This window comes from Podarcis erhardii (assembly GCF_964252035.2).
Source record: "Podarcis erhardii genome assembly, chromosome: 13".
NCBI classification, from domain to species: domain Eukaryota; kingdom Metazoa; phylum Chordata; class Lepidosauria; order Squamata; family Lacertidae; genus Podarcis; species Podarcis erhardii.
Window position 1 is genome coordinate 2,358,321 of NC_138502.1, and position 12,836 is coordinate 2,371,156.

At 45.8% G+C, this 12,836-nt stretch overlaps 1 protein-coding gene across 1 annotated transcript in view; it reads right to left on the reverse strand.

Annotated features, from left to right (window-relative positions):
* Positions 1–5,679: 5,679 nt before the first annotated feature.
* LOC309326792 (asialoglycoprotein receptor 1-like) overlaps positions 5,680–12,836 on the reverse strand; it is a 45,661-nt gene continuing 38,504 nt past the window's right edge. The window contains exons 5-9 of the mRNA XM_081835806.1: positions 12,604–12,675; positions 11,319–11,411; positions 9,913–10,055; positions 8,538–8,644; positions 5,680–6,293 (exon numbers count right to left, since the gene is read on the reverse strand). Of these exons, the coding sequence (XP_081691932.1) occupies positions 6,143–6,293; positions 8,538–8,644; positions 9,913–10,055; positions 11,319–11,411; positions 12,604–12,675 (566 nt within the window). The 3' untranslated portion in view covers positions 5,680–6,142. The remainder of the gene's footprint in view (positions 6,294–8,537; positions 8,645–9,912; positions 10,056–11,318; positions 11,412–12,603; positions 12,676–12,836) is intronic.

The window sequence follows — 12,836 nt, forward strand, 5'->3', positions numbered from 1 at the left end:
CTATGAGGTCCATAAATGACCATATATTCAACCCAAAAAACAGCGACAATTTGTTGTTGACATAGAAAGGGCCCCATTGCCTTCAGTAGCTTGGGGACTCATCAAACCTAAATCTGGCCCTGTGTATATGGTGGTCTTGTAGTAAGGTTAAAATTTACTGGGAAATAAACAAGGATCTGACTTTTAGAAGACATCTGAAGGCAGCCCTGTTTAGGAAAGGTTTTAATGACTGATGTTAATATATTAATATATTAATACCCCACCCATCTGGCTGGGTTTCCCCAGCCACTCTGGGTGGGCGGCTTCCAACAACATATTAAAAATACATTAAAACATCAGTCATTAAAACTGTCGGGGACGATTGGCTCGTGATTCCTGCACAAGTCCCTCCCATCCTATGCGCAAGTCCCTCTACCATCCTATGATTCTAAGCAATGCACCTGAATGCCAGTTGCCAGAAGGATGGGTGAATGGTCTTGTGTTCGAATCCTGCTCACTGGTTTCCCACTGGGGCACCCAGTTGGCGACTGTGGGAACAGGACGGTGGCTCAGATGGGCCTTGGGCCTGATCCACCAGGGCTTTTCTAATGTTCTTAATAATAATAATAATAATAATAATAATAATTATTATTATTTATTATTTGTACCCCGCCCATCTGGCTGGGTTTCCCCAGCCACTCTGGGCGGCTTCCAACAAAGACCAAAAATACACTAAGGACCAAGGCTTTCACGTCCTACTTTGTAGCTCCAAACCAGCCTTCCGAAAAGCACTGACGAGGAAACTTCGTGCCCCTACGTTCCCCTTTATGCAAACTCCACCGAAACCAATGCCAGGAGCTGCCTCATTTGGCTGTGTCTCCTCCTCCTCCCAAGGCAGCATTCCACACTCCTTGCTGTTATTAAACAACACGCGACAATTACTCACCAACCTGGTTTCCCAGGCAGGAGACAAAACATAACAAACTGGATCGAGGGTGGAAACAAGTCCAGGTGAGCAGAAAAACAGGATCGGGTTGGCGGTGGAGGAAAAAGTTGTCTCTTCCATCATCACAGCTTCGTTTCCTGCAGCACGTACTCAGGATTTGAACTCGTACCCTCGGCGGCTAGCCACAAATTTGCCGCCACTTGCCACGGCCCGGGTTGATTTGGGCAGGTTTGCTCACACCCACAACGTGAGTTATCATTTTGCGGCTTGGCAGCAGGTAAAATCTGAGGCTGGCGCGGCTGTTTTTAAGATGTCAGCCACCGTGGCACTTGAATTTCCAGATTTGCACACTCAAGTTGGAGGCGGCTGCAAAATGCACAGCCCTAAATACTGCTGCGATTACGAAGACAGACAACATTTTCCAGCCCACGATCCCTCAGACATTCGCGGGGCCGTCCTTTTTGATAATAGTAAAGGTAAAGGTACCCCTGCCCGTACGGGCCAGTCTTGACAGACTCTGGGCTTGGTGCGCCCATCTCACTCAAGAGGCCGAGGGCCAGCGCTGTCCGGAGACACTTCCCGGTCACGTGGCCAGCGTGACAAGCTGCATCTGGCGAGCCAGCACAGCACATGGAAACGCCATTTACCTTCCCACCAGTAAGCGGTCCCTATTTATCTACTTGCACCCGGGGGTGCTTTCGAACTGCTAGGTTGGCAGGCGCTGGGACCGAGCAGCGGGAGCGCACCCCGCCGTGGGGATTCGAACCGCCGACCTTTCGATCGGCAAGCCCTAGGCGCTGAGGCTTTTACCCACAGCGCCACCCGCGTCCCACTTTTTGATAATATGATAATAATGATAATAATGATGATGATAATAATAAATAAATAAATAAATAAATAAATAAATAAATAAATAAATAAAAATTTATTATTTATACCCCGCCCATCTGTCTGGGCTTCCCCAGCCACTCTGGGCGGCTTCAAAAAAAATATTAAAATGCTACAATACATCAAACATTAAAAGCTTCCCTAAACAGGGCTGCCCTCAGATGTCTTCTAAAAGTCTGGTAGTTGTTTTTCTCTTTGACATCTGATGGGGAGGGCATTCCACAGGGTGGGCACCACCACCGAGAAGGCCCTCTGCCTGGTTCCCTGTAGCATTGCTTCTCGCAGGGAGGAAACCGCTAGAAGGCCCTCGGAGCTGGACCTCAGTGTCCAGTTTGAACGATGGGGGTGGAGACGCTCCTTCAGGTCTACTGGGCCTTTGAGGCCGTTTAGGGCTTTAAAGGTCAGCACCAACACTTTGAATTGTGCTCAGAAACGCACCGGGAGCCAATGGAGGTCTTTCAAGACTGGTGTTATATGGTATTGGTGGCCACTCCCAGTCACCAGTCTGGCTGCCGCATTCTGGATTAGTTGTAGTTTCTGAGTTACCTTCAAAGGTAGCCCCACGTAGAGCGCATTGCAGTAGTCCAAGAGGGAGATAACCAGAGCATGCGCCACTCTGGCGAGACAGTCTGCAGGCAGGTAGGGTCTCATCCTGTGTACCAGATGGAGCTGGCAGACAGCTGCCCTGGACACAGATTTGACCTGTGCCTCCATGGACAGCGGTGAGTCCAAAATGACTCCCAGGCTGCGCACCTGGTCCTTCAGGGGCACAGTTCCCCCTGAGCCCGGCTTCGGCTGGGGAGGGCGGGATATAAATAAAATTTATTATTATTATTATTATTATTCAGGACCAGGGAGTCCTCTACACCTGCCTGCCTCCTGCCCCCCAAAAACAGTACTTCTGTCTTGTCAGGATTCAACCTCAATCTGTTAGCCGCCATCCATCCTCCAACCGCCTCCAGGCGCTCACACAGATCTTTGCGTCTCACTGTTTTTCTTCCATTGCCTCGACCTGTCCTCTCTCCTCAAACCCCCAGCATTCACTGAATTGTAGAGTCGAAAGGGACCCGAGGGTCATCTAGTCCAACCCCCGCAATTCCATCTCCCCCCAAGGCATTGCCTCCACCGTTTCTGTTATGTAAGGGTTAGTTTCCAGTAGAGCCACTCTTCCCTTCTCAGACTTCCCTCTCCACCCCTTCTGACACCCTAGCTGACTATCGGAAGGAAGTTGAGCAGTTGGGGGACTGGTCCAGGAAAAACAACTTACTCCTTAACTTAAAGAAAACAAAAGAAATTATTGTGGACTTTAGGAAATGTAAATTGAATATTCAGCCCCTTATTATCGAGAGGAAGTGCGTAGAACAGGTCTCGGTGTTTCGATTTCTGGGAATGGGGTTCAGAGATGACCTAACCTGGGGAGAAAACAGCAAAGACCTGATGAAGAGAGCACAGCAGAGGTTATATTTTCTGAGAATCCTCCAGAAAAATAATCTCTGTTGATGGCATTTTACCATTGTACTGTAGAGAGTGTATTAACTTATGGTCTGTGTGTGTGGTTTGGGAGCTGCACAGTCAGGGGAAAAACAATGCTGTCCAGGGTTGTAAAGACTGCCGAGAGAATAATTGGGTGCACTCTTCCCACCTTGGATCAAATCTATGCTTCCAGGTGCCATAAGGAAGCTGCAGAGATAGCGCAGGACAGTGCGCACCCCGGAAATGATCTATTTCAGCTTCTGCCTTCTGGAAGAAGGTAAAGGTAAAGGGACCCCTGACCATTAGGTCCAGTCGTGACTGACTCTGGGGTAGCGGCACTCATCTCGCTTTATTGGCCGAGGAAGCCGGCATATAACTTCCGGGTCATGTGGCCAGCATGACTAAGCCACTTCTGGCAAACCAGAGCAGCACACGGAAATGCCGTTTACCTTCCTGCCAGAGCGGTACCTATTTATCTCCTTGCACTTTGAGGTGTTTTCGAACTGCTAGGTTGGCAGGAGCAGGGACCGAGCAACAGGAGCTCACCCCGTCACCGGGATTTGAACCGCCAACCTTCTGATCGGCAAGTCCTAGGCTCTGTGGTTTAACCCACAGCGCCACCCGCGTCCCTCTGGAAGAAGGTACAGGGTTATAAAGACTAGGACTAGCTGCCTGAGAAACAGTTTCTATCCAAATGCGATTTTGGTTTTAAACGCACTGTGAGGTAGTCTCTATGGGAGTATATTGTATTCAATTAGGGGGTATCAGAGTTTTTGGGGGGCTAACCAGGCTGGGATAGCTGGAATAGCAGGTTTGTTGGTTTTTGAATGTCTGATGTAGATTTTTTTCAATTTCGTTGTTCTGTATGGGACAATGACAATAAAGATTATCGTATTGTATCGTAGCGACACCTGAGGAAGATTTGAGAGGCCTGGCTGGGCTCCACCTGAAACCACAAGGCAGTTGAAGCAGAGAGCTGGGTGCTCCTTGGGTGAGACAAACCAGTAATTTAGACGGCCCTCATTAGCAACAAAGGCTTCACTCTGACAAGCCTGCCAGCCAAGCCGATCGCTCCAGGTGAGGAGGCACGCACATGCAGGCACACAGTGGCCTAACCCAGGATTTGATTCCGTTTCCCTGATTTATTATTACAATATGGGCATGTCTTTAAGTTAACATCTTACATTAAAAACCTGACAGTACCAAACTATCGAAGGCTTTTCACCAAAGCCAGACTAAACGTCTTTCCTTCTGCAGTGTTGGATGGCAGGTTGAGAGGAGTTCCCTACCAGGACAGACTTTGCTCGTGTGCTCAAGACATCGATTCCATAAAACATATTTTGTTGCATTGTGCAAAATATGAGCAAGCCAGGGCTGAACTGATACTACCCTTGCTGGTACCTTTTCTGGGAAAATCAGAGGCTCACTATGTGAGGTTCCTATTGGAAGACTGGACAAACGCTAGAACTTTAGCAGTGGCAAAGTTTTTATCGATGGTTGCAAGAACCAGTGATCCCTATATTCTGAACAAAATGCTTGTTTGACCTGGAGGTAGGCTGTATTAATTGTGTATTGCTTCGTAACGATTTGTTGGGTCTCTGGACCATAATAAAGATTGTTGTTGTAATAAAGGTGCCACCTAATTTCTCCTATTGTCAAGAAGCCCTGTGCTCATGCTCAGAAGTTTCCCAGCCAATTTGCAAGCACAGAGAAAAGTGGGGCATCGCTCCCCCACAAAAAAACACACCTGCCTTCCCTGTTCCAAGTTCCAGAAACTGTACATTAATTGCTAAGAGCCACACGGTCAGATCTTTTGCCTGATGAATATAAGCTCAGCTTGCCCAGGGAACTAAATTTTAGTGTGTGTTCCCAGTGCGAGGAGGGAAAACGACAGCAACAGAATGTTCGCAGACAGAGCAACTTCTGCAAGGGAAGTGAAAGGCCGGAAGGAGAGCCCAGGAAATGAGGAAAGTAATAAAGGAGAAAGAGATGTTGGGGGAATCTCACATACAGCCAAGGGGCAGAAGGGTTTGTGTTCGAGGTTGGATCAACCATTAAGCAAAATAAACTCGTGCTTAGAGCGTCAAGGGAAGGGGGTGCAGCACAGAAATTCTGCATTGCCAGATTTTTAATATTAATGGTCACAAACGGCTCAGCTGAGTGTTCATTTTCTCAGCTGAAGTCTATTAAAAATCCTAACCGAGCAACTGTGCAACAAGGCAGACTGGATTCCTTATCTCTACCAAGTATAGAAGCAGATGTGTTACGTGAGTTTAGTTCTGAGGATCTGATCAGAGACTTTGTAATCGGAAAAAGCAGGATAATTTTTCCCCAAATGCAGATAAAGTGGAAGTATGCAAAAAAGAAACATTATTTCCCACCCTACCGTAGGCTTTGTTTCATTTCGAAAAATAAAATTTTATTTCGCGGTTTATTCTTGTTTGCATTCTGAATTAAGATATTTGTGGGGGCACCAAAATCCTTTAAGCGCTTAGGGGCCTTTAAAGGTATCAATTGGCTGTGTTGTTAATGGTTGGAGCCAGAGTCACAACAGGGGAATCGAGGCTCCGCGCTGTGGTTCTGGGTGCCCATTGCCAGTGTAGAAAATTAAAACATGGGTTTAAAAATATGAAATAAAGCGGTCAGGTATGGAGGGCTTTGTATGCCTGGCTATGTGTCCTATGTTTTAGAACACAGGAGTCAAGAGGGGTTGTTTGAGAGGAAACTGAAGAACGTCCCCAAGCGAAGGCAGCAAAATTGCTCCTGTTGCCGCAGGATCCCTAGATCCTTCAGCAACTGGTGAGAACTCGGTTTCATGGAGCCAGGGGTCAAAGGGCAGCATCTCTCCCCCCCCCCTTAATCCACTGCCTCCATCTCGCAGACCCAGCCATAGTTTCGAGAGCAGTGGTCGTCGTTCCAGCTGCCGTCGCGATGGAGGTGGGCACAGTCCTCTCCTCCCCCAAGTCCGTGGCCGTACCAGTTATCTGGTTGCCCTGGCGCCCAGTCCCTGGAAGGCAAAAAAGAGAAACCACAGGTTATGGCACTCAAACACCTCCAGGTTCAAGCACGGAAAGGAAGGGTGAAAAATGCACTTATTCAAAACAAAAAATTCCTTCCAGTAGCACCTTAAAGACCAACTAAGTTAGTTCTAGGTATGAGCTTTCATGTGCATGCACACTTCTTCAGATACACATGCACACGACAGCTCATACCTAGAACTAACTTAGTTGGTCTTTAAGGTGCTACTGGAAGGAATTTTTTGTTTTGACTATGGCAGACCAACACGGCTACCTATCTGTAAATGCACTTAGGTTATGTTCTTATATGCAACAACAGCGGCAAGAGTATTGTTAGCCCAGAAATGGAAGCAAGAAGAAATTCCGACGAAAGAAGAATGGCAGACGAAATTAATGGACTGTGCAGAATTGGACAAAATGACAGGGAGGATTCGAAACCTGGGGGACCAGAGATTTACAGAAGACTGGAAGAAGTATATGAATTATTTGAAGAGCGACTATAACCAACGAATTACGCCAGTAGGACTACAAAAGGTTTTATAAGGAGAACTATACGAAGTGCTACAAAGTAGATAAAGAATAGAGATAATGGTTATGAGTTTGAAATGTAATGGGGAAGATAAGAAATGCATACTAAGAAATTAGATTGGAAAATTTTCAGACAGGACTGATGGAAGTCAAAAAAATTGAATAAGATGTAAAAGTATGTTTAATTACTGCTGAAAATGATATGTTCAAAAACTAATAAAAATTTATATAAAAAGAAAAAAAGAAAAATGCACTTATATTCTTAGCGAATGGGCGCAGAGGTTGAATTCTAGGTCAAGAGGGACAGGGGTTAGGGTTAGGTTCTTATAACAAGGCTAAAGCACATACTTTGATGACCACCTCCCCACGCCCTTGTTATAAGAAAAACTGCGTCTTTTTCCCTTACGGGGTATCCAAGAGCCCATATAGAGTCCTCATGTAGGTTCTCTATCAGTAGGAGAAAATAACAGAGGCTAACCAGAGAATATTAAGAAGCAAAGCAGCTAGCAAGCCTGATCTTTATTAAATTGTTGCAATGGGGTCCCCCGCTCACCCCACCCAGGGAGGGTGGAGAGGAACCCAGAACATGCTCTTATATAGACTTTTGAAACTGCCTCCTCTGTAGCTCAAGACCGCCCCCCAAAACATCATACATAGATCACAGAAGGAGGTGGTCCCCAGCAATAAATCTTCCGTTAATTACCTCTTACATACTGCTTTCTCAAGCTGGTAGCTGGCCAGCTCCTGACAACTATAGTGCCATGGCTTCCCCCAAAGGATTCTGGGAGCTGTGGCTGGTTAAGGGGGCTGAGAGTTGCCAGCAGACCCACTCCTCACCCCAATTCCCTTCATAGAGCTACAATGCGCAGAGTAGTTTAACAGTCAATTCCTCTTCCCAGGGAATTCTGGGAATTGTGGTTCTATGAGGGGAACAGGCATCTCTTCAGAAGTCTCAACGCTTTGAAGAAGCTCCCAGAATCCTTTGGGGGAAGCCATGACCATTGAAAGTGGCATCATAGCGGAAGCTTTTTTGCTGGGCTTGATGGGAGAGGAAATCGCAAAGGTAGATCAAAGACTATTTATGTACGCAACAACTGTGGCGAGAACTCAGTTAGCCCCAAAGTGGAAGTTACAGGAATTATCAGCGATGGAGGAGTGGTAGACGGAAATGATGGATTATGCGGAATTGGCAAAACTGACCTGCAAGGTTTGAAACCAGGACGATTGAAAATTCCAAAGAGACTGGAGTAAATGCATTGACTGCATAAATAATAACTGTAGAAGTTTGAAGACACTAGCAGGATTGAAATAAACCCTACGACGTGGGCTTTATAATATAAGATTAAACTGTGAGATATAGATTTGAAAAGGGAAAGCTTGTTGGTGGGCTGGAGGGAAGTCATACGCTTAGCAGAGCAGTAGGGAATGAGAGTTGTAGACGAACGTTTGAAATTACTGTTTAATGTTTAAAGTGAAAATTTAATAAAAATTATATTTAAAAAAAAAGGAAGTGGCATCATAGGGGGCTCTGTGGGGGGGGGGGAAATAGGTGTCTTTCCTCACAACTCTCAGCACCCTTATCATGCCACAGCTCCCACAATCCTCTGGGGGAAGCCAGACTCTTTAAAGTTGTATCACAGGCCTTTGAATGTATGGTGTGAATACATTGCATTATGGGTTGGCCGCACGGCCGTCCGCGAACTTACGATCGGCGAACGGTGTAGGGCGTTCCGTCCACCCACTTCCAGCTCCCGGTAGCGTCACTCAAGCCGATCCACATAAACTGGGGGCGCACACGGACGGCCACAAATAGCTGGCGTGAGAAAAAACACACAAAAAGTAGAAAATCCAAAAAAAAGGACAGCGCTAGGATTGGTCAGCTGTGTTTCTCATTTTTTAAATCTTAAATCCAGTTCTCGACATTTGCACATCAGTTTGCAATTAAAGACAACAGCATCAACTATGAAATTCCGTCAGCATTCTAGGGCAAATTTGTCCTGCTAGACAGGTTATTTTTTGTATGCCGTTGTGACTAACAGACACATTTTTGCAACAACAACAAAAATCCCTAATAGTATGGTGATGATAACCTACATTTTAATATGCATTCTTATGCACACCTTACCCTAGTGTATTTATTTTTGCAGATCACACTTGCACTGAAAATTGCAGGATTTGTCAGCAAGAAATTGCAAAATTCACCAGCATATTAGATTTCATCTAATATTTTTGGTACATTTGCATCAGATGCCCATTTTTGCAAAGCAATGTTCCACAATAGAATACATTCTTTGATATGTTATTATCACTAATACAGTCAAACCTCAGATCTCGAACGCCTTCGTTTTTGAATGTTTCGGCTCCCGAACGCTGAAAACCCAGAAGTAAATGCTCTGGTTTTCGAATGTTTTTCGGAAGCTGCGCGTGCAACACAGCTTCTGTTTGAGTGCAAGGAGCTCCTGCAACCAATCGGAAGGCACGCCTCGGTTGTTGATCGTTTCGGATTATGTTTGACAACCGAGGTTTGACTGTACACGCAACTATGGCCATCAGGTTCCCTTCCAATTTTACCATTCTGTGATTTTAAGAGTGTCTCCTCTGCTGATCTTAACACCCAGTAGGGTCTGCAAGGACGGAGGCGACATTTTACCCCTCCCTACCACCAAACCCGGGACGCGGGTGGCACTGTGGGTTAAACCACAGAGCCTAGGGCTTGCCGATCAGAAGGTCGGCAGTTCAAATCCCCGCGACGGGGTGAGCTCCCGTTGCTCGGTCCCTGCTCCTGCCAACCCAGCAGTTCGAAAGCACCTCAAAGTACAAGTAGATAAAGAGGTACCGCTCCGGCGGGAAGGTAAACGGCGTTTCCGTGCGCTGCTCTGGTTCACCAGAAGCGGCTTAGTCCTGCTGGCCACATGACCCGGAAGCTGTACGCCGGCTCCCTCGGCCAATAAAGCGAGATGAGCGCCGCAACCCCAGAGTCGGCCATGACTGGACCTAATGGTCAGGGGTCCCTTTACCTTTACCTTTTACCACAAAACCCACAGCGCAGGGGGCAGACCTGCAAAATCCCCAGGCCCCTACCTGTTCCTCATAGGAGTTGATGATCACCAGGTGGGCATCTCGGGCTTCGCAGTCAGCCTTGGCTTCCTCCCAGGGCCTCCCGAGTCGGGACTCCCAGTAACAGCTTTTCCGAAAAATGTCCCATCCTTTGGGGCAGCAGGCCTCTGGGGGGCCAGGCAACAGAAAGGAAAGAGGGATATTCAGCGTTAGACAAACTCCGAGCAGTACCAATGAAACAACCAAGGTCCACCAATTTCAGTGGGACTTCTCTGACCAATGTTGGATCGAACCAGAGTTATGTAGCAGTTAGGGTTAGGGGGTCTGTGGTCTGTGGTTCTAGTTTCCTATTTACATGTTCAGCCTACCCAGTTGTTTAGAAAACTCATGCGAGCTTTCATCTGCTTTTAGCCAATTGTTATTTTCAACTTTTAGAATGTTGCAATCCCTTTTCAAGAGCCTCGAATTGCTGTTGTTAATTCTTCTTGGTCACCATATTCCCCTTTCGTCTTTTTTGTAAACCACTTTGTGTGTGGTTTTTACAGACAAGTGGCGCCTTAATCTTATGAATTGATGTATAAATCTTATGAATCAATCATCCCATCATCCCTGACCTCTGGTCCTGTTAGCTAGGGATGATGGAAGTTGTGATCCAAAAACAGCTTAGTCCATCACTGGCCTAAAGGCTGCCTTCAGGGATCACACTGTGCTCTGCCTGATCATGAGTAAACTTTCTTTTTATTGCTTATGAATAAGACTGTGGTGTCTTTATTCTTTTAGGAGGGATTCAAGGGGAAATATTAGAACGCATTTCAACCTGGACAAGCCAGATTGAACTGCGTATTGTCTTAAGAAACCCACATGAGTTTGCAACAAGTTTTCTGCTGTGTAAAGGGAAATTAACTTTGCTAAGTAAATGATGCTTTTGATGCTTTTGAATTCTGGTGCTGGAGGAGACTCTGGAGAGTCCCATGGACTGCAAGAAGATCAAACCTCTCCATTCTGAAGGAAATCAGCCCTGAGTGCTCACTGGAAGGACAGATCCTGAAGCTGAGGCTCCAAGACTTTGGCCACCTCATGAGAAGAGAAGACTCCCTGGGAAAGACCCTGATGTTGGGAAAGATGGAGGGCACAAGGAGAAGGGGACGACAGAGGACGAGATGGTGGGACAGTGTTCTCGAAGCTCCCAGCATGAGTTTGACCAAACTGTGGGAGGCAGTGGAAGACAGGAGGGCCTGGCATGCTCTGGTCCAGGGGGCACGAAGAGGCAGACATGACTAAACGACTCAACAACAAACAAGTAAAGGAACTTGCTAGTGCAAGTTAGGAATGATATGAATAAACAATATATCCTCTTCTGGCACCGTGAACATTCCCAAGTGCCTTGAACACTCAGGCACTCCGCTTTCCAGACTCCCTGCACTCCTGACCTGTCCGGTTGTTTTTGAAGTTCTGCAAGTCGCAATTCATGCCTCTAAAACTCCTTTGCAAGGTTGTCATCTGGGACAGGAGTCGTGTCTTGGCTGGCAAAGGCGAAAAGAGAGGGAGGGGAGAGAAAAGAAGGAGCAGCTGAATGAGGAAACCGGTAAATAAAAGGAGACCCACACAAGCAGCTCCAAATTCACACTCAAGTCCGGTGCAGGTTAAAGCTCCCCTCCCCAATTTGGGACCGCTTGAAAAAAAAGCAATTGCACCAGCTCTCAGTGGACTTTTTTTTTAATTGCATCCTGTTTTGTTTTGTTTTTTAAATTTATTTAATCATTTTTTCAATATAAACAACAACCACAAAAAACACGTATAACAAAAACCGCAATAACACTAATAACACAATTTAACATTTCAGATTTGAGTTCTGATATACATAAGACTACACTTTTTAAACAATATTTTCCCACCTCTCTCCTCTCCCTATTTCCCACCACTATCCGCCTCATCGCTTAAATATTCCTTCCAGATTTCTTCATATTTATCCATTCTTAATTTGTATCGATATGCAATTCGTTTGTATGTAACTAGTCTGTCCATATTGTCAATCCATGTGCTCAATGGAATCTTTTTGCGGCTCTTCCAATTCATCAGAACAAGTTTTTTTGCTTCTAATATAGCACGGTATATCCATTTTATTTTATTTTTTTTACCCCTTGTAATTTCCCACGTTTCCGGTATATACCGGTAATCTAGAATTAAATTCAATTCCCCTAAATAACAATTTCTTTTTATTTCTCTTGCTATATATATCTTTACATCGCACCAAAATGATCTTATCATCGGGCAGTTAATCATCAGATGTACTAAGTTCACATTTTTACTTGCACATCTCCAGCAGTTGTCTGTACTTGTTATTTTCTTCTGGTAAAGTTTTGCTGGAGTCCAGTGGACTCTGAATATTATGTTCTGCTGAATAAGTCTTAGTCTTAGATCCATAGAGGCTATTTCTATTGATTTTATACTCGACTCCCATATAATATTTGTTATCTGTACCCCTAACTCTTCACTCCAATTTTGTCTATCATATTCTAAATCATATTTCTTCCTGTTGAGTCGGGTATTATAGAGTGCAAGTGTAGAGGTTTTTGTTGTTGTTGCAGAAATTAAATCTTGTAGCAGCACGGGTGTTTCCGATGGTGCTATAGCGTCAGGACCAAACTGCCATTCCAACATATGTTTCAATTGGATGTATTGCCAATTGCAACCTGTTTTCCATCCCCAACTTACCTGCTTCGGCTTCCTCCGTAAGTTTTTTCACCTTTGCCTCCAGCTGTGTGATCTTCGCTGCCGTGTCCGTCCCTGCAATGCACAAAGTGGGTCAGGTAGCAACGTGGTCCGAGCTGGAGTCTTCTCTTGCGGCCCCCCACCCCGCCAAAGGCTTCCCTGTCGCCTGCCTTAGCGCTTGGGGACTGATCGTGGCGCATTCAACATCATTCTCTCTCTCTTTTTAAAAATCATTT